Source organism: Myripristis murdjan, chromosome 12 (genome assembly GCF_902150065.1).
Source record: "Myripristis murdjan chromosome 12, fMyrMur1.1, whole genome shotgun sequence".
In the NCBI taxonomy this organism is placed as follows: domain Eukaryota; kingdom Metazoa; phylum Chordata; class Actinopteri; order Holocentriformes; family Holocentridae; genus Myripristis; species Myripristis murdjan.
This window is the reverse complement of record NC_043991.1, coordinates 12,410,062-12,435,621: the sequence shown is the minus strand read 5'-3', so window position 1 is coordinate 12,435,621 and position 25,560 is coordinate 12,410,062. Positions and strand designations below refer to the sequence as shown.

General features: G+C 39.4%; 1 protein-coding gene across 1 annotated transcript in view; it reads right to left on the bottom strand.

The window, feature by feature from the left end:
* The window catches only part of cntfr (ciliary neurotrophic factor receptor), a 260,246-nt gene that overhangs the window by 30,319 nt on the left and 204,367 nt on the right, over positions 1–25,560 (bottom strand). The window contains exons 5-6 of the mRNA XM_030064630.1: positions 25,085–25,251; positions 8,883–9,046 (exon numbers count right to left, since the gene is read on the bottom strand). Coding sequence (XP_029920490.1) covers positions 8,883–9,046; positions 25,085–25,251 — 331 coding nt within the window. The remainder of the gene's footprint in view (positions 1–8,882; positions 9,047–25,084; positions 25,252–25,560) is intronic.

Genomic DNA, 25,560 nt, shown 5'->3' with positions numbered 1-25,560 from the left:
ATAGGCTGTTTCTATATATATATATATATATATATGTATATATATATATATATATATATACTTTTTTATACTTTATATTTATATAGGCTGTTTATATTTATCCATATATACTGTTTATAGTGATACATACTGTTTATACTTATACATAGTGTTTATATTCATATAGACTGTTTATACTTATTTTTATATCTATATTTTATTTTTTATATTTACACTTCTTCTTTTTTTTTTTTTTTTTACCTTGCTTTATTTATTTATTTAGGCTTATACCGGGACCTGAGTCCTAATTTCGTACCACTAACATGTAAATGTGAGCTGGTATGACAATAAAGTTCCTTGAATCCTTGTATTACAAGATTGTGTCATTTATCTTCAGGGAGACTGAAACAAATGGAACTGTGTCTCTACTGTTTTAAGATAAAACAGGATTTTAATATTCAATACGTCATGTTTGTGCAGTGAAGTCTGCAACCATATATGACTTTACTCACTGTCACTTCCTCCCTCTATCTTCTTTTCCATCCCGTATCCTCTGGTGCGTATGTGACCAACATCTGTCAGTACTTTTCAATCACCTACAGGCTTAAAGTCTAAAAGTCGCCATAAATGTGTCTGTGAATGTATATTTGTATGGATGTACACAGCTACCTATCTGCCTGCTGTATCAGGCTGCATCAGCCATCCATTAACCATTTTATCCTTCTGTATTGCACTCTCTCCATCTCCCTTTGAAAACCTTTCCTCATCCCTGCATCTTCATTTCCATCCGATATCCATTCCTCAGGAGGACGGATTGTTTCCTCCAAAGATCAGTCTGATCACGCCGTGGCTTTCTTCTCTGATGCACAACACATTCAAAACTGTCACATGTGAAAGTCACCCCCATCAAGCTCAGCTGCCGAACCAAATTAAAGGTGAATTTCTACCAATACTAACCACCTCAATTGGTATTCACCCTCTGAAGTGACCATTAATGAAGTATATACTGGGCCAGTAAACAGTGTATCTTATTTTGATTCAGTGCAGCCTTAAACTCTGCTAAATGATTTATGCCATGGCTTGACAGTTTTAAATCTGAATGCTTTTAACTATGATGTGCCGCGAAAACCAATGATCACATGTGATTTATATTCAGGCAGGATCAAGTCTAACGGCAGCATCCAGTGACACACTCTGATAACCAAAAGAAGTACTTGTCTGTGACTTTGATGGCTCATCATACAGCAACTCTATTCTATACACAGTTCAAAGATTTGCACAAGCGATAAGTTGATGGGTGATTGTTTCACTTGTTATCGAGAGTGGCAGGTAGGTTACAAGGTTGCAAAACATGGCTGTATTTAAAGAATGATTTGAGGACATTGCAACTTGTTTGGTTGCACACAGTCAAGTGTGACAGGAGAGATGATAATGAGCCAGGTTCAAGCTCGTAGGATGACTAATAAAAGGAAAAATGTCCGTCTTTTACAAATGAGAAGAAAAATCTGTCAGTGGGTTGTAACTGTATCTGCAGGGCGTGATAGTTCCACTTAGTTTTACTGCAAATTGATCTGTTTAAAGATGGTTTCAAAGTGACATAATCTTGATATTGGCAGGCATATCTGACTCATCCGAGATATTAACACATTGAAAACAGGTAAGAATATGATCTTATTAACACATTTTTTCTTTTCACTTACATTCAGAAAAAATGCATGTTCATCATCAGCACTAGATTAAATCAGTTAAGGTGATGTATAATAAAACATATTTTGCACTGAGGTGCTTTGGTTGAGGGTGCACATATAGGTTCCAAACAAAACACTAACTTATTTTGTACTGACCAGATGTTCCACTTTGTGCCAATAGACAATCCACTTTAGAGCTTTTGAACTATGAATTTGAACCACAGACACTATCTAATAACACATAACAGAAGCAGAAATGCAACCTTAAAATGTTCAGGTTACAACAGGTTACAAATCCTCCCTGGTGCAAAGCAGCTTTAATAGCTTATAAAAATTAGAACCATAACCGTGGAGACATTCATCATAGAGCACTAAAAAGCCGGCAAACTGTACAGCTTTCAGCTGTCATCAGCTGTATTTATGGTAATTTCAAAATTATGTGTTCTTACCCTATCCAAATATTGACTCAGGGTTCCCCACTTTCAAGTTATGCACGGACACACATGTGGATTGATTAGTGGTGAGGCTGAGAAGGAAAACCGAAAGTGTGTGTCTGGTTTAATTATCAGTTTGAACCATAAAGATCTGAGGAGTTTTTCCAACCTTCCCACTGCTCTGTGTGTGTATGTGTGTGTGTGTGTGTGTGTGTGTGTGTGTGTGCGCGTGTGTACTTACAATACATGTGTAGTCTTAGGTGCTTGAACATATGTAATTGCACATGTTTCAGCTGCATCTTTACATGTTCATATGAGTGTATGCGTGTCTGTGTGTGTGTGTGTGTGTGTGTGTGTGTGTGAGAGAGAGAGAGTTTGAATGTGCTTGTGTTTGTAACGGCAGTGTATCTGTACAGGTGCATGCATGCTTGTGTGTGTGTGTGTGTGTGTGTGTGTGTGTGTGTGTGCGCGCGCGCACGTGTGTTTACACGTATAGGCTGCTTGCGACCATGTGTATAGGTAAGTCTGGTGTACCTCAGGTTTAGGTATTTTTAGGGTTAACAACACTATGGTAACCCACTGACATGCTTGAATATCAGCAACAATTATTTGCATTTTGTAATAGAAAAAAAAAAATTCAATCTAATGAGACCAAAAGTATAAACCACTCACTGCTACTTTGTAGATAAGCTCATGCAATGGCATAATTTTGCAATCTCCAATAAATAAGAACAAGTAGAAAAACAAACAAACAAACAAACAAAACAAAAACAAAAACAAAAAATTTTCAAGTTTTGGAATTTCAATACTCAACACACACACACACATACAACACATCACTTTCGGGATATTCTGATAAATGAAGTTGGCATCCACTTGTTTGTTGCAGAAGAGTTATGGTCCAAGAGCGTCAAAATAATGTCAAAACAATGTGTGTACAACAAAATTTTGTGCTGCTGTTACATATGCCTGCAAAGTATTAGCCACCAGCCACTGACTGATTACTTCAGCTTGGAAACCTAACAGAAGCCCCTTCTCCATTACACAGCATCAGCTCTGTGTTTTTTTTTTTTCTTTCTTTTTTTGGTTGTTTTCCATTAGGCAAAAGTTTGAGATATCATCTGGTACCGGATAGAACCGGTACCAGAACCCTATCCGTTGAAGTTGCAAGCGAGCTGAGCGGATGCTAAAAGGTGAAATGTAATGCTGCAGACCATTGACAGGTTGGAGAGAAATTGTTCAGTGAAACCCCGCCGATTGCTGCTTGCAACCAGGAAATACGAACAAGACTTGTGAAACGTGACACAGTTGATAATCTATCCATGTAAAAATTCTGTTTTTTTGCGAATCTCATAAAGCAGCCATTTTGAGTTCAGTCTTATTTTATGTCATTTTTTTTTTTTTTTTTAAATAAAACACTTGTGGGTTTCTGGTATAAAAGTGAGGAAAAACTTCAACACGCCCATAAGTGACCAGCAGGGCTTCGCTGTGAGGAGGTACGACCTGCAATGGAAAACAAAATCCAGAAACGTAAAGTGAGCAGATCCGATTCAGTAGAGCCGATGCTATGTAATGGAAAAGCGCCAAAAAATAAAACAAGGGCAGCCTCAAGACTTAAAAATCAAGATGAGCTGTAACGTCTGCTGTGGAGTATATTTCTCAACTCCTTGAAAAGGAGAGGGGAAATAAACTTCAACAATCCCTTAAGCATTCAAGGTTTTATGAGTGAGCTGGGATTTGTTTCCCACCCACTATCCAAAATCTCTAACCTCACAAGACACAAGTTAGCCTAAGCTCTGCCCAAGAAATGAACTACCTGTGAGTCCTTGTTGGTTTGCAAGGCTTGGTTCACTTGTAATTGGTCAGGATCAATGTAAACAAATAAAAATCCAAAATGTAACAAAGTAAACTTTCCACCACGGTTTTGGGCCTGGAACATGAACAGTAGGAGAGATCGCACCTTCATCTGACTGACAGACTAACACATATTCCACAGAGGAGAGGGCGAGAAATGGAGTCAGGAAAGGAGGGATGGTGAGGGAGAGGAGAGAAGTGGAAGGAGAAGGGAGGTAGACAGGGGGCAGAGGACAGGAGGCACAGGAAGGGAAAACGTGTGTGTAGTGTGTGTGTGTGTGTCACAGACAGCGAAGTGAAGAAGGATAGGGAGGGAGAAATAAGAAGAGATAGAGGGGAAAAAAGCAACTGAGAGTTCACAAGGTGGAAAGAGAGACGCAGGATGAGTGTGTTTATAGATGTGCACACACTCTTGTGTGTGTCTCTGAATCTGTGTGTGTGTGTGTGCATGTGTGTGTGTGTGTGTGTGTGTAACCCAAGTTCTTGGAACAACACCTTGGCAAACCATTGACGTGCATGATAATGACGCTGCAACATTAGACCCTGTTAGACAGAGCTTTCATCCTAGGAATCCTATAGTGGACACATATGCTTTTACTATACAGAGCCCTTAGGGAACTGAACCCACAAGACACAGTCAGATACAGTAACATACACCAAACCAGTCCAGCCATTATAGCTGTCTGACCAGGGATCAAACACAAATGGCTTCAGTTTGAACCATTTCACTCATGGCTGCTAACTGTTCTCAGAGGCATCTGTCTAGACAAAGATTTTATTTTCCTTTGGCTGAAAAAAAAAAAAATCTGTACATACTTATTTTTTATGTACTCGTGGAATGATACAATGACAAGTCTTCTGCTGCCAGTCAGTGAGCATTTGCAGTTGCGCAGCTACGTGCAAATTCTCCTCGACAGTAGCTGCTGAAAGCTGAGGGAGGGTATTGTGTGTCTTAGGGTGCTTTCTCACTTCTAAGTCTGTTTGCATGGTCCGAATCAGAGTGAAATTCATACTTTTGGTTTGTTTTCTGTTTGGTCCAATTTAATTTCACACTGCACAAATTTTGTGGACCGGAAAATAGAAAACATTTGCTGAGGAGCGTATGGGATGGGGCTGGGCTGTAAATGTACTCTCACGAGTCTTTGATTCATTGGTCAGAACGATACCAGTGAGAAATATTAGCAAACCTTTGGCAAGTGTGCAAAGAAATCACTGAAATCAAACAGTGAGCACAGAGAATACTGAGTTGGTGCTGCAGTTTTGTTTGGTGATACTGATAGTAATCCTGCTCTGGTGGAAAATGTTGCTTGGTACAAACACTTTTTAAGGCTCCAGGAGTCAACAATGTGTTGATCTGCTCTTCCCAAAGATGATGCTGACACATCCTGTAGCCTAATAACACAATTTTGCATGTTTGGTTCATTTCCTGCAGTCGGGTCACATTATGTCTTCACTGTAAATCGAACTGCACTTGGGTTCACCTGGTACCAGCCCATGACCAGCTCCTGTCTCAGAGTAGTCGCTTTTGGTGCACACCTGAGTGTGACTGCTGTGTTCACACCTGTCCAAATGCACTGCACACCAGGGTCTGATTCAAACAGACTAAGTGCTGCATAAGGGAAAGCACTCTAAATCACTACACCCACCTAGATTTAATCATTAGGCTGCTTCTGAGTCCACTGGCATTAGGCCCACTCCCATAGGTTCCTATAAATATGTGCACTAAGCTAATAGTGCTCATACTCCCATCCCTTGTTCCACCCGCGTCACATGCCTTGATCAAATTCCAAAAACTGTCTGTTTAAAATCTGTTCATTTATTATATCCATTACACACAATGACACAAAAAATCTGCCTTAAACTATTACTGTTGTCGCCAAATGGCCAATAAAAAAAACACTGCACCAAAAATGCAGTCTCCCTGGTTACTTTACTTGCATCTTCACATTGTTTGATGACTGCTTCTATTTTGCCCATGACTCAGACGACACAACACATTTAATTTAGAGGAAATCAGTTTTAGGTCATGTTGAAGGTCTTGGTATGCCATAGAGATCCAGACAGGTCTTTATATTGGTAGAAAACAATTTAATTTGTTTTGTATCTCCCAATTGGTATTTACTGGCCTAATATGGTAATATGTTCATTTTAATCAGTGGTAAGCATGTGCAAGATGTGCTTCTTCCGTTTTATTATTGTTATTATTATTATTCTTATAAAGGACATAAATCGTGAACATGATACATTATGTTTTCTGAATTTGTATATTTGAAATGCAGGAAACATACAGATGCAGTTTTTGTATTGTGTTTTCACAGGTTTATGCATTATAACTCACAGGGTTTTGAAAATCTCCCTATTTCTGGGCTCTCAAAGCTGGCCACTGTGAATACTGCCCAGTAATAAATGACATATTTTGTTCCTAGACAAGCTCTCTGCTGCCTAGAAAATGTTTCATCTCCTCCTCCAAATGATTGTTTCCATGAAGTGAAACTCTCTCAGACCAGTGTTTCCAGAAAAAAGACATTTCTGGGGATATACTTGACTGAGGTTTTTTAAATACCGAATAATGAATTGCTGTAACAGGTATTTTCCAGTGCGGACTTACAGCTTTTGGGAATGGAGAAATATTTATGTCTGGCACAAACATTAAGTGCCAGATATTCGTGAGCAGAATAAGCGGGGCGAATATAAAAATCAAAATGATAAAGAAGGCCATTGTGATGTATGTTAAGCGTTCAGTGAATGTAACTTGAGACCAATTGCTCTCACAGATATTCACACTTTCAGTAATGGCATTTACAGTTTGTTAGAGAATGAGCTTCACAGATTATTGACAAATAGACCTGTCTGAATGCTTCACTTGCTTGTTATAAAGACCCAGCTACTTTAAATTATTTTCCCCTTCATTGTGCCTGTAAAGTAGAGCTTGTTTGTTGTGCAGTGACGCCTGATGTTGTTTTGCATGTATACCGCTGAATCAAGCGCCGGAGAGCGAATAATGCGGTGAAAATGATCACAGCTCACTCTGTCGACCTGCCTACCGCTGCTCATTTAAGTGACAGCCAACAATGATGAATGATGAAAAGAAAAATTTGCTGCCCACCTTTCCAAAGAGCTTTAACTCACTCCGCTTTTGGGCTTTTCTTTGTGCTACCAACTTCATCATTCATATAGATGGTATACGAATTATGATATTGTGATTTATAACCCAATAAGTGTGTTATTTAGCGGCCAAATAATTGATGCTGTGCATACCATCAAGTCAAGGATCAAATCAAATAGTGGTCAGCCAAATCTCGACAACATGATTATCGAGCTTGGGTGCAGTAGCCAAAACTGGACGTGATTTCATTCTTGGCTGCTGCAGCAATGAATAAAGAGAAGATGGAGGTAAAGAGGCCCTACATTTATTTCTGCTGGTGTTTGTTTTTCAAAATTTCTTTTCACACTATGACACTGAGCATGGACTTGTCGCATGGTACACAGCTGGACTTGTGCACCACTCCTCTTTGTTGGGTGGCAATAGCCTTTTATACACACATTTATGCAGTGCTGGATTTCCCATGTGTCTGACCTCACGCTCAGCAAACAGATGGGGACAATCTGGGCGGGAAAGCCATGGATCCCAGTTTCCAGTATTAATCCCTGTCTTACATGCATATACAGTGTCACAGGAGGGTCTTTTGAAGGGGTAGCAGAGAGCACTGCAAACACACACACACATACACACACACACACACACACACACACACACACACACACACACACACACACACACACGTACACACACACGTACACTCAGAAAAATGACCTCTCCTGCTGTGCTATGTCTTTGCTGAATTGCTGGTATTGCATGGAGATATCACCACAGTTTAAAAAATGCTAAGCTACCTTCAGTTGATGAGCATTTCAGATGAACACCGTTCGTCGTTTAACACTTATTGTAATTTAGGCATGGATAGTAATTAAGAAAGGCTGAAATTTATAGCACTTGCTGGCTGTGTTTGCTGTTATTTTCCTAACTAAGTGTCACGTTATAGGAACACTTAACTATTGGACGTAAAAGTCAAAGTCATATTTCTCAAAGCTGTGACAAATAATTCTTGGTTGCGGTCGGTCGCCTGCCTGAAAACAGCGTGGCAGCTCATAGTTAAACTGACCGACAGCAGTCTGCCTCAGAAATGTCATCTGGACCTCTTTATACAAAACGAACACAAACAATTTAATACCTCAGGCCATGAATGCACCAAATTATTCACTGTTTTTTTTATTCTTTTATTTTATTATTTTTTGCAAGAAAATTGCTCCTGTATTCTCTCCCACAACAGCGAAGCAATGCCATTAACTCAAATCTCCTTGCAAGCAACATTCCCTCTTAGCCGGTGGTGTCCGGTCATGAGACGAGGAACTAAGCGTTGAAATCAGTGGGTTTGGTGCTTGATTGGAATAAAAACCTGCCGTCCGTTCCATGACACAGGACTGGACACTGGTGGTTAAAAGGAACACTGCCCACAATGGTTACAAAGAGGAAAAAGAAAAAAAAAAAGTAAAACAGTTTGACCGTTGCCATGAAATCTTTGCATGGACATGGACGTAGTCAGCTGTCTCGGAGTTAATTAGAGTGGGATTTTCATTCCGCCTATGCTTTTATTGTGTGTACGACCTATGTTATTTTCTGATGCATCTATTTAGGCTGTTTTATTAAACTTACACAATAAAATGCTAGACCTCTATTTTCCTCCCCTGCACAGAAAATGTCTTTAATCGTGATCCCAAAGCTGATGCTTGTATCAAACTGTGTGTTTTGTGAACCATTCCCCTGTAAATCCACACTCTCTTTCTTTCTCTTTCTTTCTCACAAACGCACACACACACACACACACACACACACACACACACACATACACACAGCAGAGCTACTCACATGTTGCCATTGGTCTCGGATGAGTGGCCGGTATCGAAGGAAGTATTTCAGAGGGAAGTTGTCTACATCAGGCCAGGTAGAAGGGCTGTTCCAGGTTACCTCCAGCCTTCGGACGTTGTTAGGGATCGGGGTCGCCACCACACGCTCAGGGGGGTCCGGTTTGACTGGGGGGGTGGACAAGAACGAGTTGTTAAGGTCAAGAGGATCATAGACAGCAGGAGGCTTCTCCACTTCCAACTCTGGGAAGACTTAATCCTCCTCTTCTAAAGATGCCCGGACTTGCAAGGCAGGAGCCCTCTACCGACCTCTCCAAGAAAAATCGGTAGCATAGTGGCAGAAATCAGGGCCCCTTTTTTCAACCCTCACTAAGATATGCATAGATATCCCTCCACTCTCCTCCCATAGATGAAAGGGCTTCCCTCCTCGTCCTCAGGGAGGCCAGATTCCTCCTCCTCCTCCTCCTCCCATCATTCAGAGTTCCCACATTTCTCCACCTAACTTCCAGAAAAATCCCTCCTCCACCCTATTTCCAGAAACGCAAGGCCCTTTCCCAAGTTTAAATCCAGAAATTTTAGATGCTTCGAATAAGTTTTCCAGACATTTCAGAAATGTCCCTCACTCAAACCAGATCCAGATTTTCCGGGTCCCTTCACCCCAGATCCAAGTTGCTAAAAATTCAGAGTAATCAGGGATCGCCTCTCCTTTCTGTTGCCAGTTCCCATGTATGATTCCTATCCCCGGCTCAGGCACATCGCCCTATTTGGAGAGGCCAGCTCAGCCCCATGTTAGCCCATTTCCCTACTGTGCTGCTACAGATCAATTTGCTGCATGTTAGACATGGAATCAACGATATTTCCTCAAACCACATGTTCAGAAATCCCCATGTCCCCATAGATATCCCCACAACTCCTGTGAGTGAGAATAATGCAGAAGTGTTGACTGCTGACAATGCAGGCAAGCTGCCTAACATCCATACAGTATCACAGAGGGGAAATACAACAGCTGCTCCAAAAGATCCGCACATTGACTAAACCGTGAAGCGAGCACCCTAGGAAGCTGGCAGAAACAGGACCAGAAGTAATTTTTGACAGTTTGACTTAGTTTGAGAGTGGCCTCTGAACTCCTGAGAGGGCCAGACCTGAGACTGAATTATCATGCATCCTTTCAGGTGAAGCTGGATACAATATTAAAATGCTCAATCTTAATCCCAGTGATTAATTCAAGATGTAACCTTTAATGTGAGGTTCGATCTCCTTAATGTTACATAATTGAGCAATAAATCTTTAAACAGCAATGATTTCATTTCTTCTAATAGTTTTCACATCACTGACTTGACAGAGGAATGATTGATGCACAAGAAATTTTACTCCCTAGTCTCTCTCTCTCTCTCTCTCTGTATCTCTTTCTTCTTTCTTCCTTTTTGTTTCTTTTCTTTTCTTTTGGAACTTGAGCGGTTGTGGTGGTGATGTGGTTTTAAATATCAGGTCTACCTTGAAGCCTAAGTAAGAGGAATCTAGTGTTTACCTTTAATATAAAACAGCCTATTTATATTATAGTATATTTTTGTCAATAACGCTCATTTCATCTCTCATTTCATCTCTATTATCTGTGTTGTGCTAATAGTACAGAGTCAAGAAATTCAAATGTAATTAATCTTTTAAACATCTGTAATCCCTTACTCGTGACGTCGATTGCATAACTGATCTTATAATGACTTTTGATCTCATTTGAAATGTTCTGCCTCTAATCATTTAGAAACATATTTGAGATAAAAGACAATAATAATGTTTTTATGTAGATGTGAGTGATATGTCAGCATAATTTCATATTTCACTTAACATTGCAAGCAAGTTAAGTTTAAATAAAAAATAGCAGCTATAATCAGAGAATTACATTCATTGCCCTTAATTTGGCTGCTTGTTCTCATGTGATTAGCATTATTTAATATTCCTGAGTATGTGAGTTTTTATTAGGTTTTATTGAGAGGACAGGAATTTTGAATTTTGAAGAGCAGATAATGAGTTGATATGAAAGAATCCTTTCTTGCTTTCATTATAAATATATTGCAGATACATTTCTTTACTAATATTGATTAAGTATATCAGTTTAAGAGTGGATCGTGTCATGCTACATCTCTCAGTTGCCAGTCCTTTTGACACGTGATATTGACATGTGATGTTTTCTATTGTCATCAGGGCAAATGTTTGTCTGCATTCCCTATATTTTTTTATTGCTATGCTCATGAAATTCAGGTTCTGTGTTACAACTAACCTTGGAGCTTTTAAACTTTTTGCAGCAAAACAAAAATAATACATACACACTCAGATTCAAAAAGCAAAAGTTGTAATATTTGTCCCTCAACATGCAGGGCTCTTCAGCGTCCCTCACAAACATATGGCTACATTTCCCTGCACAGAGACTTTGAGATGCCATCCTCCTTTTTTTCTCCTTTCTCCGATGCGACCTCCTCCCACTTCACGTTCTTCCGGCCATTTTCCACAAATGTTCACACCCTCATCATCCATCCTATTTCCAGAGAGTCCGCGTCCCTCCGCCAGCTTGAGTCCACACCTGTCAGATGCCTTCGCCAAAATTTTTCCAGGTCCGTCCACAATCCTCCTCCCAACTCCTCAGGGCTGATTATGGATCCCTTCTCTTTCCTGTTCATAACTTCTAAAGGTGTCAAGCGCCATTGCATCTCATCTCATGGCATCCTAGTCACATGGAATAAACAGTATCTCAGAAAACACATTGTTTCCTGATCCAGATGTCCTCATGGGTCGTCTCAAGGTGACACAGGCCTCGAGGTTGTAGCAAAAGGGAGGGATATTTACCGAGGGTGAGACATGCAACACCACAGATGTAAAAAGACTGCATCGGCTTCTCCCAAAGATCCTCAAAAGGCCTCACTCCTAAGTCCAGTAAAGTTCTCAAATGTGATGATACCTGTTTAAATGAAGACTTTAATGTTAGTGATCCAGGCGATAGGGCTGGGTGATTCCTCAAACTTTAGTCTCAGTTAAGATTTTGGCTTCCAAAGAGTATGAAAACAAGATAACCCTCAAGATAAATAATAATCTTTGCACGGGTGCACTTTCGCCCCTCACTAAAAGCCCATATTGTTAAAAAAAAAAAAAAAAAAAAAACCTCAATACTGACCAAACTAATTGTGATTGTGTTGTGATTTTTGCCATAATCCAGCAGCCCTATCAGGCGGCAGAGAGGACTTGCTTATTGTGATGACTTCAAGGCTTGTTTCAAAAGTCTGCTGACAAAAAATGTATTTGCATGTGATGATGTTCATGTTGGTAAGATTAATCGTTTTTTTTTCCTATATAAATGATTTCATATAGTATGCTATTCACATGTCTTGTACAGTTTTGCATCACTGAAAATTTGTAACCTTTAAAAATGTTAATTTGTCGGGATTCTAGTTAGATGCTACCAGCATTGCTTTAGTCATTTTAATTGGTCGTGTTTTGTTGAGGCTGCAGACTCTGCTCTTTATTGGTTTACCTCACACGGCTCAGACAGGAAGTCATCTTCGGTTGCCTTGGGTAGTTCTATTTTCTCCTCAGCCCTCGGCATATTTTAGCCGCGGGGCATCTCAGGGTTCAGTCCTGGGTCCTATGTTGTGTGTGCACGTGAAGATTGCATGGTTAAATTTGCATCCAACACTCAGTGGCAAATCTAGACCTGATACTTTGAAGGTACAGTCTAAGCCAACTTTGTTATATCTGTGACTTCTTTCCTTAGTTCTCCCAGAGACTGAGGGAATCTCCACCTCTTTCTTCAGAGAAGCCACATCCCCTGTCTCCATCTTTAAGAGTTCTCACAATGCAGTGCTCCAGTTAACCTGCAGAGATGCCAAGCCCCTCCCTTGACTTATCCAGGATTGTTGTATTCCTCAATCAAACATTAAGTCAAGTCGTCCCTCCTAACCAGATCCAGAGATGCCAGGTCACTCCAGCGAACTTTCAAATTCTGGAACTTCCAAAGACGGCAGGGACCTCGTTGGATTTTTACCCTGAGTCAGTCATCACACATCACACATATTGGGTGCAGACAGCTTTAACTATGTATCTCCAACAACAACATTTCCGATCCTTGCCACTGAAACTCACCTGGAGATACCGTAGAATTTAATTAAACTGTTTTCTTAACTTAACTTTCAGAACTTGTCCCTACAAACGTCTCTAAAGCATCACAGAAATAACAGAAGTGAATCAGCTGCTTTAAATTATCTTTACAATGCTCTTTCCTGGAGGACTTAGACCCAAGTTACATACCATCCCATTAGATGTTAGGTAACACGTCCAGCATGGCCCTTGAACTGCTGAGCAGGTATCGATATGTTCCCACTTGATTATATAATTCATAGATATTCTTGACATTTATTTCCATGTTGATGGTACGCAACTGGATTTGCCTGTAAAACCCAGTCATACAAACATCTTTAATTAATACACAAAACCTGCTCAAACATAATGAGGAGAAATGTGAAATGTGAGATGATTTGGCAAATAACCTTAAACCACTGCCAGATGTTTGGGAATAATTTTTTTTAGGTGAGTGCATATATATATATATATATATATATATATATATATATATATTATTTCCATTCATTCATCCATTTTCTTTACCCACATATTCCTAGTGAGGCTTGATTCTTTGAATTGTTTGAATACAGCTGAGAAACGTACCTGAATAAAGGACTTCTTTTAAACTTTATCCCTGTCTTATGTGGATAAGTTATTCTTGCCCTTATTTCTTTTTTTTTTATTTTTGCTTCAACTGCAAAGATTTCTGTTCTGCAAATAATTTATATTGCAGCAGGATGTCTCAGCAGAAATGAGAGATGTCATGGATTTTTATTAAACCTACCATTTTTTTTTTCTTTGTAGTAAAGTTTAAGATAGTGTTTGTGATAAATTACTGGGTTGTAGTCTATAACTTTTGAATCACTATATACCAAAGTCAAGATTACAGACAAGACTTAACATTTACAAACAGGTCTGCAAGAGGCTGTCTGTTTTTTTAATTAATAAACTGCAGTATGTGTTATTAGGAGTGATTTGTATTTATTTATTTATTTATATTTAAATTTATTTATTTATTTATTTATTTTGCAGAGGGCAGTTTCTACATTTTTCACTTTGCACCAACAGCAGTAACAATTGATGAGTTGTCCTTTGCTGGACGGTTGATTGGGCTTTCACACCTATGGGCCTAGTATTTTTAATTTTGGATGTATGTTCATACACTTATGGAAATATTACAGAAATTGTTGACTGTTTATCATGTACATTTAGTTCATATTATTATTATTATTATTATTGTTAGAGGTAGTAGTAGTAGCAATAGTAGTATTTTAAAATTATTCTGAACCAGAAATGTAATTTAAGTGATGTATTGCAGTGTACTGTTGTTTGGAATGGAGGTCACCACCACACACTTAACTTTTTCCCTCTTTTTTCCCCCTTTAAAGGTCAGTGGGTAATCTATTGAAAAAAACAAAGCCAGCTGTCTGTGGCATCACAATTGGTGTGTTGCTCTGCATCTAAATTGATCCTTTAATCCTTGTGTGAGGTGGGGTAAGGGTGACATTTGTTTATTCCTCAGTGAGAGGAAGAAGTGAGGGCGGGAGCAGGGGGTGAGAAAGTGTGTGTGTGTGTGTTTGTGTGTGTGTGTTTGTGTGTGGGTGGCTGGTGGAGGGCAGAGACTGAAGTAAGATGAGAAGCGGTGGGTCCCTGAAGAAAAGGGATGTATAAATGTTGTGTTTGCCTATGCACGTCCGCTGAGAAAGACGCGCGCATGAGACAGAGATGATGTGGGGATCCAATTGAGCAGAATGCTTTTCAGAAGATATTAAATGACCTGGGCTTTGTTAGATCACTCCCACCAGGGAACACACTGCTCTGCCACTTTGGCTACATGACACCTTTTTTGCTAAACCAGATACACACGTAACATTATAATAGGAAATGGATAGCAGCAATTACAACCTGAATATCTGATAGGATACAACAAGGAGATGATGAGACAGAAAAACGGAGAGACAGCATGGTGCTCGGGATGAGAGAGGGCCAGACAGGCAGCTTATAAAGGACGAGACAAAGAGACAGGCAGGTAGACAGATAGACGGAAAGAGCAGCCAGAGAGAAGCACACAGGCATGCAGTATTCATAACAGGCAAATGCATACAAAAGCAGACAGACAGGCAGCTCTCTCTCTCTTTCTGTCTATCTCCAGAGATTTTAATCTGTATGATCTCACAGAATGGAGGAATAAAAATATGAAAGAATAATGGAGATGATAGAAGACAAACACAGATAAAAGCAGACAGAGAGCTCTCTCCCTCGAGAGAGCGATGTTAATCTCATCGTGACCTTCATCAACTGGAAGGATAAAGAGATGAAAGAAGGATGGAAAGAAAGATAGAGAGAAATAAAAGAAAATCAGACAGAGAGAAACCAAAGTGAGGACAGACAAACAGACAGTCAGACAGGGGTTTGTCTCCCAGCGGATTCATAGCTCAGAAACCTTTTTTTTTTTTTTTTTGTCTTAGTACTGCAAGATTCACACAGACTTTGTCCAAGAATAAAACAGAGGGAAACTGTACAAGTGCAGAGCAAAACAGGCGGAAGCGGGTGGAGTGTCCCACAGGTTTGCAATTTAGCTGCTTATTGAGCAGAAAACATTCAGTATAATCTTCACGCTGGGTGCATGTGGAACACAGCCTCCCATGGAAGAAACTGGTTGACCTGGAAATGCACCTTCTCTCCAATGTGAAGTCTTTTTGGATTCACAATTCAAAAACTAAACTGAAAGTGGAGGAATAATCTACTTGTAAACTGAACGTTACTGTCAAAGCAAGCTTTTGCATTGATGATTTACAATTTTTTTTTAAAAATTATTGTCATAGTGTCACAGTAGTTAAAAATTTTGGATTGTACTGACTTTCATTTTGTAAATGGGGGGTGTCACAATATACTGGTATTGATGATAACTATCTCATGTAAATAATTTTGCACCTGTTAAATAATTTCTGTTTATTTTCATTCTCACTTTGTCTTCCTCCCCCTTGCCACGTACCTGAGGTTTTTACAGACCATCTCTCCACCTCCCCGCCCTCATATTGTGAGTGTAATTAATTTGACAGAAAAAGAGGTAAACAAAGTTAAAGATTAATTTGACTGATATCGCAATAATGTCATTGCCGTGAATTCTTTTGGCCACAATAATCATTTAGTACAAATCATTATTAATAAAATGTGTTCATTATCAATTAGTGGCTCACTGTCCACAATTCTAGCTGTTAAACCGAAAAATATACCATGTATTGTGCTTGCTTTCACCCCATTTAATACTGTAATAAAAGTAGCAGCATCTTAATAGAAAAATACTCTATTAAAAGTTCTGCTTTTCCTGCATTAGTAAAAGTATGTAAATATCAGCTTTCATATGTACTTATGTATCAAATGTTAAAGTACTCATTCTGAAAAATGATGGCCAATACATTGTAATGCAGTGCAGGGTATTAAGTAGTAGTAAGTACAATATTTCCCTCTCAAATGTAGTGCAGGTCTCACAAAATGGAAATAAATGCTCAAATGGAAGTTCAGGAGAGGTGCCAGTACCTTAAAATCCTGCTCAAACACAACACTTCAGTAAATTTACTTAGTTACTTTCCCCCTCTGTATATAGGCCTGTCTGAATTTTTACATACTCACTGTGCAAGGCAATGCAAAGTAGATGATAAAAACATTATTCGAGGTGTGTATTCATACTGCATATCTGAATATGTATGAAAAACATTTTGCCAAAATAAATCTGAAAAAAAGAAAAGGACAAAAAAAAAAAAAAAAAGTTTGGGTTGTGGAAAAAAGATCTTGGAAAATGTGGCTCCCGCGAGGACGAGCTTGAAAGCCAGTGAGCCAATGGGCCCAGGGGACTTCACTGATACGAAAGCACCAACACAGGTCCCAAGATGACAGCGGAGATCTGAAACGCTCCTCGCTGACAGACATACTGTGCTGCTCTTCAATGCTAAAGTGGAATACATGTTGGACTGGAAGGATTTTGCATTCCCTCCAGGTTGCAGGAAGACAGACCAACGGCTCTGCTTCAACCCGAACCCTAAAGCTCATCCTGACATGCAGAAAAGTTTGCAGCAGAGACCAAAGTTTTATTGTTCAAAAAAAGTTCTTCATATTAAAAAAAGGAGATGATATCCCTCTCTTTGAAAGGCGGGTGATCTATATCTAACATGGCATATGTCTTGTCATTCACTTTCCATATTTAGGGTCATTAAAAACTATACTATACAAAAATGTATTATTTTTTTTATGACTTTAGTGCCACAGAAAAACAACATATTTCATTTACCAAGGCCTGTACGCATGCACTATTCCCAGAGCAAGATTTCAACAGTCAGCCACATAATCAGCCAAAAATAATTGATATCCCTTATAAAGTATTTAAATGTCAGTTAATATAATAATGATGTAAAAACATGATGTTCTTACATTTGACCCATTTACAGGGGCATTGTGTTACATTGTGACAAATCATTGCTCAGCTGCTACAAACTTTTTTTTTCTTTCTCTTTTTCTTTTTAAGGACACCGATATTGGGGATTAGTTCAGCACAACAGACTCTGATTAAAGCGTCTGATTGTGAGAGACAGACTGACTGAGACAGAGGGAGAAAACAGAGCAGGGTGGAGGGCTGGAACATAATATTACAGAGCTTTTAAGTTTTTATTCAGGGCTAATAATGCAAAGTGGGAATGAATAGAGAAAAAGAGAAATCACTTGGGCCTGGCTGGGAAGCTGTCAGACTGTCATCACAGGAAGGCATGATGAATAGGCCTACTGTGTGTGTGTGTGTGTGTGTGTGTGTGTGTGTGTGTGTGTGTGTGTGTATGTGTGTGTGTGTGTGTGTGTGTGTGTGTGTGTGTGTGTGTGTGTGTGCACTTCCATAAGATCAGTGTGAACGTACCTACTGTCCTGTCTCCCCTCCTTCTCCTATCTCCCACTTTTCTCCTGAGAGGTTTTAACACAAATTCAAAGGTACTGAATGTCAGCATAGTATGTCTATAGCTATCAACAGCTTCAAAATAAAAGTATCAGCACTGGCCTTAAAAACCTAGACTGGTTAAAGCCCATACTTTACACTGTAATCTGACCAGTGCTGGGAAATGTCACCCTTAAAAGTAGCTTGCAACATTATAGCATTATCGACTATGAAAACTTTACTAAAACAGAACTAAAAATAGAAATCCTTCTTGATGCCTTGTGCATGTTGATTGTTCTTTCTCCCTGTCTTACTACAATAGTTTATTGCATAGACTTCTACAGCCTGTGATTAACTCTGCAGGGTGATAACAGCACTGACAAACAGAGTTGTCCTTTTCACTCTCAAATTAAAAAGAAAAGAAGATAAGAAGATAAGAAACTGTACATGATGTTAACTCTTGTGTCCGCCATTAGTTGAGCAGTAAACCTAAACAGCGTAAGTGCATAAACAATGGTTGTTGTTTTTTTTTTGAGCCAACAAAATAATCAGGTTAAAAAAATAAATATTGTAAAGCAACTGCTTGATTATTTGAAAAGGTAACAAAGTAACCGATTACTTAAATTGAAAAACTGACACCTCGGGATACTAGTTACCACAAAAAGGTAATCTGAGTACTCTATCATGTTTCTTTGTAATGTGCTGCCTCCAACACTGAATCTGCATGTATGTGCAATACAACACATATAGGAGAGGCAAAGCAGAAAACACTAATACGGGCAGAGATGTGAGTAAATACAGCCACATGCAGTAAGACAGGTAAAACACATTTTTGATCTGCGATCATAAAATTGCAGTTTTATGACATCCTGTTGCTGTGGCATCCCAACAATGTATCTCCCATGGCTGCATCCATTTAAATTTGCATCCCCATTATCTTTTGCCACTATTCCATGCCTTACATTGCTCTCATAGGTATTTTGTCTAAAAGAGGACTACAGTAGGAGCTACAGTAGGAGATTTAAAATGAGCCCTATCCTCTGCTTATCCTCCCTTAATACTGCAGCAGCCACTATAGCCTACTTTTTTCACAGTTGCTGCAGAGATAACTGAACTGGTTTATTGTGACATAATATTTCAAAGTGGTACTTGGAGACCATTACTGAACTGTGTGTGCACCTTCTGTTGGAAAGGGAGCAAAACTTTGTCTAAGAAGAAAAATATCCTCTCACCTAAAGCAACTGTCCAGCAGTTGCACAGCAGTCATGCAATACTATTAGCAAACTAGCAGACCTGTCATTTACTGCATCTAGGTCTGAGTGAAGGATAAAATCTTTTGTTTCCTGTCATTAGATCACAATATCTCTTTTTAAATGAATGAATGATCAGCAATGTGCACATCTGACCTATTTTAGACTAGGTGCTGGATAAAAGTACACATGAAAAATGGGAACAAATGGGGGAAAGTGGAGTGTTTAAAGAAGAAGGTCGTGCTGGAGTCAGTGACCTTTTCAACTCCAAGTCAAACTGGTCAGACAGCAGCAATGAAAGGTCAAACGAACAAATCAGAGGCCGCGGAGAGCAATCCTAGGCCGTATTTAGGTCTGACAGGTGACCAAACCAAATATAAATGATGTTAAATTGCTTTCTGAATCACAGTTCCTTATTTTATCACATGGCATGAAAATAGACTAAACTAAAAATGTATCTAGTACTCATTACTCAAATACAATACTCTTACACTCTTACTTGAATAGTTTTCCTAAAGGGTAATTTGTAGTCATACTCATGTACATTTTTGAATAAGTAACTGTCCTCAACATACTCAAGTACAATTATTCTGCACTACCCATCCCTGGATATTGGATTTCTCATAATATGGTAAAAAAAAAACAAACAAAAAAAAAAACAGCGTATTGGAGTGAACCTCTTAAGGTGTTCATATCTACCCGAATTTTAGCGAACAAAACTGAAAAGCGCATTGACACAGAGGATTTAAGCTGCATATAATTTTGCTGCTGTTCTAATAGTTTCTTAATCATGCCAATTCCATAATAACAATTGCTTGAAGATCCCACGGTCTTCTTGTATCCTTCAACCAGAAGACATTTTGAGGGATGGTCATGCTGAGGTGCAAAAACTGCGGATGAGATAATAAAAATAGATGGGTCTGATGGACAGTTATTTAAAGTCCAGAAGAAGCACGTCTACTGTGTTACATGTTAAAAGGCAAAACAGACCGACAGGGAAAATAACAAAGAGAATAATAAAACAACAACAGAGATGAGGCTGGACAGTATATCAGTATTATATCAGTATTGTGATACGGGGCTAGAAATCGTCTGGGAATCTGGATATTGTGATTTTACTGTTTTTAAAGACTGTAACACAGTAAAGGAATGCATTTCTCTGAACTTATTTGGCCATTTCCATCTACTTCCATCTACCTGCTTGTTCATCATATTCTCATTATTATAGCTTATTTATATTAAAAAAAAAAAGTGTGTATATACCTTATTAAAGCACCAATAGTCCCTACAAATACTGTCACAATATCAGTATCAAGGTAACTGGCCAAAGGTCATATTTGATTCTATCCATATTGTTCAGCCCCAGAAAGAGTGTTAAATTTAAGAGTTACTCTCTTCAAATGTTACAGGATGAGACTGCAAGAGATTCTCATCTGCAAAGTCGCATTATATTTTAACTGCTTGATGAGATAAAAAATGATGTGGAACCTTGGATGGTGCCAAATGAACACAGATAACTCTTCATCTCCTGGCTGAACTACAGCGCGGAAACCAGCCTGTTGTCTCACCTGTGCTGTCTGTTGTTTGTGTGTAGGAGTACAGCTGTGACTCAGGCTTGACTTGATTTACATAATTGATCTTAATGAATTAGTTGCTGCTCTGTGGCTGACTCTGACCACTGACTTTCTTTGTGGATGGGGGGCATGGAGCAAAAACTATCCAGTGTGGATCAGCAAAAAAATTGCCCTAATAAAAATATTATTATTTCCGATAACATGGCCTTGAATAACAAGTCAGCTCATCAGTCAGTGCAGTCTATGGACCATGATCAAATTTTAGATGGTAATCTCGGAGAAAATGAAACTAAGTCTTCCGATCATCAGCAAGCAAGATGGAAACGGGCCGTGATGTGGAAGTATGAAAATATTTTGGCATTGCTGTCACATTATTGCTGTTTTCAGAATGCCTATAAGGCCAAGGTAATTTTGTTGTAAATTATATATCCAGGAAATTACACTCAGTGGCATGCAAGTTAAATATAGTGTAAAAACAGATAAGCACGTCAACGATAGTGCAGCGGTTCATGAATAGTCAAGCACCACAACGGGCTGCTCCGGTTCACTTGTTTCACCACTGATGACTTAAATCCGACAAACTATGCAAACACTGCAAAACAGACCCAAGTTTCATTTCATTCGGTATTCAGGGTCCTGCTTTTCAAGATGTATTAATTTAAAGGATGTCAAAGAAGGTGGACAGTTTCCTGGAACCCAGAAAAAAAAAAAAAAAAAAAAAAAAAAGTATTGCAGATACCCTGACCCACTGCTTTAAAATGAAACATTACATTGGGGTGGACCAGATCCTGGTTCTGGATCCAGCAGTATCCTAAAAAAACAAACAAACAAAAAAGCAAACAAATAACAAAAACACATTGTCTGTCTATGGATCTTGGTCATTTGAATAAGACCTTCAATCTGCACCTGGTGTTGTATTACAAAAAAGGTAATTTATCACATCAGAGCAACATGGTTAAGTTTGACGAGCTTACATATATTTTTTTCATTGGTATGAGCAACTAATCTCTAGCCTGTATAATGAATATTCATACTGACTTTGTTATTTTTGTTTTATAAATGGATTTTTTTTGCTTGAAAAAAAAAAAAAAATACATACCTCTTTCAGTAACATTTAATCGTCCTTTTTATTTAGCTAATTTAATTCCAGGATCTGGGGTCCAGATCTTAAGTGCTGGAGCAACAAACTGGCTGGATTAAAAAAAAAAAAAAAAAAAAAAAAAATGTTGAACAGCTGAATTTTTCACTATGTAAAGTCATGCTTTTAAACCTTTTAAAGTCAGAGACATTCTGGGTGCCAGCAGGTATGCATGTAAAGGGATTTAATTTTTTTTTCCTTTCAAAAAGCACAAGATCACAATATAAAGGAATTTCAGCCGCATAGACAGCATCATGAGAACAATCTAAACCTCCCGATTGTGCGCTAATTATTGTCCCGCAATTTTTTTTTCTCCATACATAAATCGAACGGTTTTAAATCCATGTGCAAGTCACATGTTCTTTGTTGTAAGGCAAAATGCTTGAACTGTGGAATCCTTTGCACTGAGACAAGATCAGTCATCGTTTGATCATCCTGACACTAGAAGGCTTTAACTTATCATTTGATGAGTCTGGATCTTGCTAGAGGGTGCTCTTTGTAACTGTACCCATAACGTGCATGACACACACACATGTGAGAACACACACACACACACATGCACACGCACGCATACACACAAAATCTCATCTCATCTAATTTCATCCCAGCTTTGGTTGGATGAACAAGGACAGTTGAGAATCGTCTTACTCCCACTCAGAATTCAGAAGTGCACCAGGAAGCATGAAATTGTTTTATTTATTTACGATCTGCCTCGTTGTCCCTGTAAATGAATGTGACTTACAATTTAGAATGGCATGTGAAAGACCCTTAAAGATGCAGGAAAGGAAAAGAGGAGGGGAGAGGGGGAGACAAGCAAAATGAAAGAGGGGGGGAAGAGGAGCAGCGTGGAAGGGCAAACGACGAGGAGAGGAGGAGGAGGAGGAGGAGTGGGGAAGAATGGAGGAAAGGGAAGGGCAGGAAGGGGAAGAGAAGAAGAAAAGAAAGAGGATGTGAGCAGCAAAAAGATGGGAAGAAAAAAGAACAGATGAGAAGAGAGAGAGAGAGAAGAAAAAAAATCGGCGCATAAAGAAGGGCATGAAGAAAGAAGAGAAAAGAGGAGGGCAAGAGCGGAAGGGTATTTTGCTATCGCCTATAGTTGCAGGATATTTCCTTGGCTGAGTCGCTAATCCTACTAGCATTAGCATTTTCATGAGTCCAGTGTCCAGGGCTTGACAGAGCATGTCACCGCTTCATTTGGTTACTTTCACGCACACGCTCACACACACACACACACACACACACACACACACAGCATCTCTCTCTTTCGATATCTTACCTCTCAACCGATACACTTCAAACTCACTCGATGCTCCATACTAGACATATAGAGGTCTTTAAGTACTCTATGTGTGTGTGTGTGTGTGTGTGTGTGTGTGTGTGTGTGTGTGTTTACGTGACGCACACACCTCTATCTCGCTCTAAGCAATACAAGAGAGCTGAGGACTGCTGGCAGCACTTCAGTTATCTATCAAAGTACTCCTCATTCCTTCTTTAAAATGAATTTCTCCTCTCCAATGCTTTCCAATCCGAGTCAGTTATGAATTCTAAGTACCGTACTTTTATTATGTAGCTCTTTGCAATCTAAGTGGGGAAAACACACACACACACACACACACACACGCACACACACACCACCTCACAATGCAAAATGCGCTTTTTGAAGATACTTGAGCGAGAGTTCTTTAATATCCTTTGACCAGCGACCAGGCGAAGGGAAGTATATAGCAAAAATAAATAATGAAGACAACTAACCTGGCAATTTATTACACCGAACACAATGGAAAAGTGTTTACTTGGCAAATAACATTTCATTCAGCAGATGTTTTTGAGTAAAGAAACAGATTTGTGGGTCTCATACCCACTCCCAGCTCCTCCCATCCAAATTAATTACTGTTAGCTGCAGAAATGGGCTGAAGGTAGTGTGTTTATATTATCTGGAGCATTTAATAAGGACATAAAAGAAAGGGTGCACACTCTGTGAGTTTCTCGCTAATGGACTACACTGATGGTTCGGGGGAAAAAAAAGCTGTGCACTCTCCTTTCAACTGGGTGACATTTATTTGGCCATTGAAATTACAATTTCTTTTGTCTTTGGCACACGGCTTTGCTCTTGGTGCAGCGGATCTCTGAGGGAAACCAGAAGTGAATGAAATCAGTCATCTGCGGTCAATAAATGCATTAACATTGCTCAAGGGTTGGCATTCTTGAAGGGATGCCTTGACATTCTGCATTGTAGTCGTGCTATTTTTCTTCTCCAAATGTTTGTCAAATTATTGCATGGGGAAAAAATTTGTTTTTGCCCTTCAACTAAACTCAAAGTGTTTTCAGTAGTACCCTAATGAATGAGCTATTATTTTGCGGCTTGAATGAGTAATAATGGTTTAATTTTCAAACTGGCAAGGTATCCTCAACTTAATTAAACTTTTTTTTAAACCCAGCACCCAAATTTATACAACTGGCTCTTGCCCTGAGGCACAAGCTCATCAGAAAACATATAAATGAAGCTTAGTGAGAGTTCAATCAGGAAGACTGTCTACTTGCGTATGCTTTCAAAGTCACAAGCGCTCGTTATGTCTTCAGCTAATCACAACTTGACACAGGCACTGTTTGCTAATCATCCGCTTGCCTTCGAATGTCTTTCTCTGCTGCCGTTCATTTGTCATTTCCGCACCGATGTGTTCTCGCAGCCCACCACCTCATGAAGAGTGCCTGGCCCTTCTCCAATCAGTTCCTCAGACCATAAGATATCACGCAGGAAGACATCCCAGATGCATCGATCGATTATTCTCCATCACCACCAGAGTCCAGGCTCTGGGGGTGATTCCTACACTCATGCAGGCTGTATAATCCATGGGATTGCCTATGATTATATGTAATTTCTGCCGGTGTATAAGCGCTAAAGACTATATTCTATTTTCATTAAAAAATTCAGCCTGTTCCAATATCTTTATCCTTCTCTCTTTTGTTGTTATAGTGTCTCCTGATTGAAATCCTTTCACCATGTACTGTATGTGCAAACAGAGATAAGCTTGCAACACCTTTTGTACTCAGACCTGAGGTTGTGTTCGAAAGCATATGAGCAGCGGATGGAGGAAGCGGCTACAAGTACACCAACGATCTCACCGCCAAATCAAAGAGAGAGCACAAAAAAACAATTGCAAACACAGCAAAACAAAACACAACAGCACAGTACGGTGCATCACACAACATCTGCCTTACCTATATTGGACTCTTCGAAGGAGATGGCGGCTGAAGCTCTTCCCAGATCGTTGATGGCTGTGACGTTAACCCTGTAGGGGAAGCTGGAGAAGACCTCAGGAAAACGTACATGACAGCGGTTCTTATGGACCGGGTCTCTCTGCACCTCCAAGGCACGCTGGTTATGGCTGGAGAAGGACAGACAGATAGATAGATAGACGGTTGAGGTCAGGAAAAGGTCAGGGTTAAGGTTACAAAACGCTCGGTAATATTAGCCAGCTAATGTTTGCTACCTAAAAACAAACTCTTCTCTACCTTGGATTTGAACAGCTGAGTGAAAGTTATGTCGATTGACCAAATTTCCACCCAACCATCGTCCTTACACAGACTTTGTTGCTTTCTTACCACTACATCACGGTGTCATTATCTACAGGACCACTAGAGGTCGCTTAACTTCAAAATGTAACTACAGGTCGTAATAAACTGCTGTACAAACG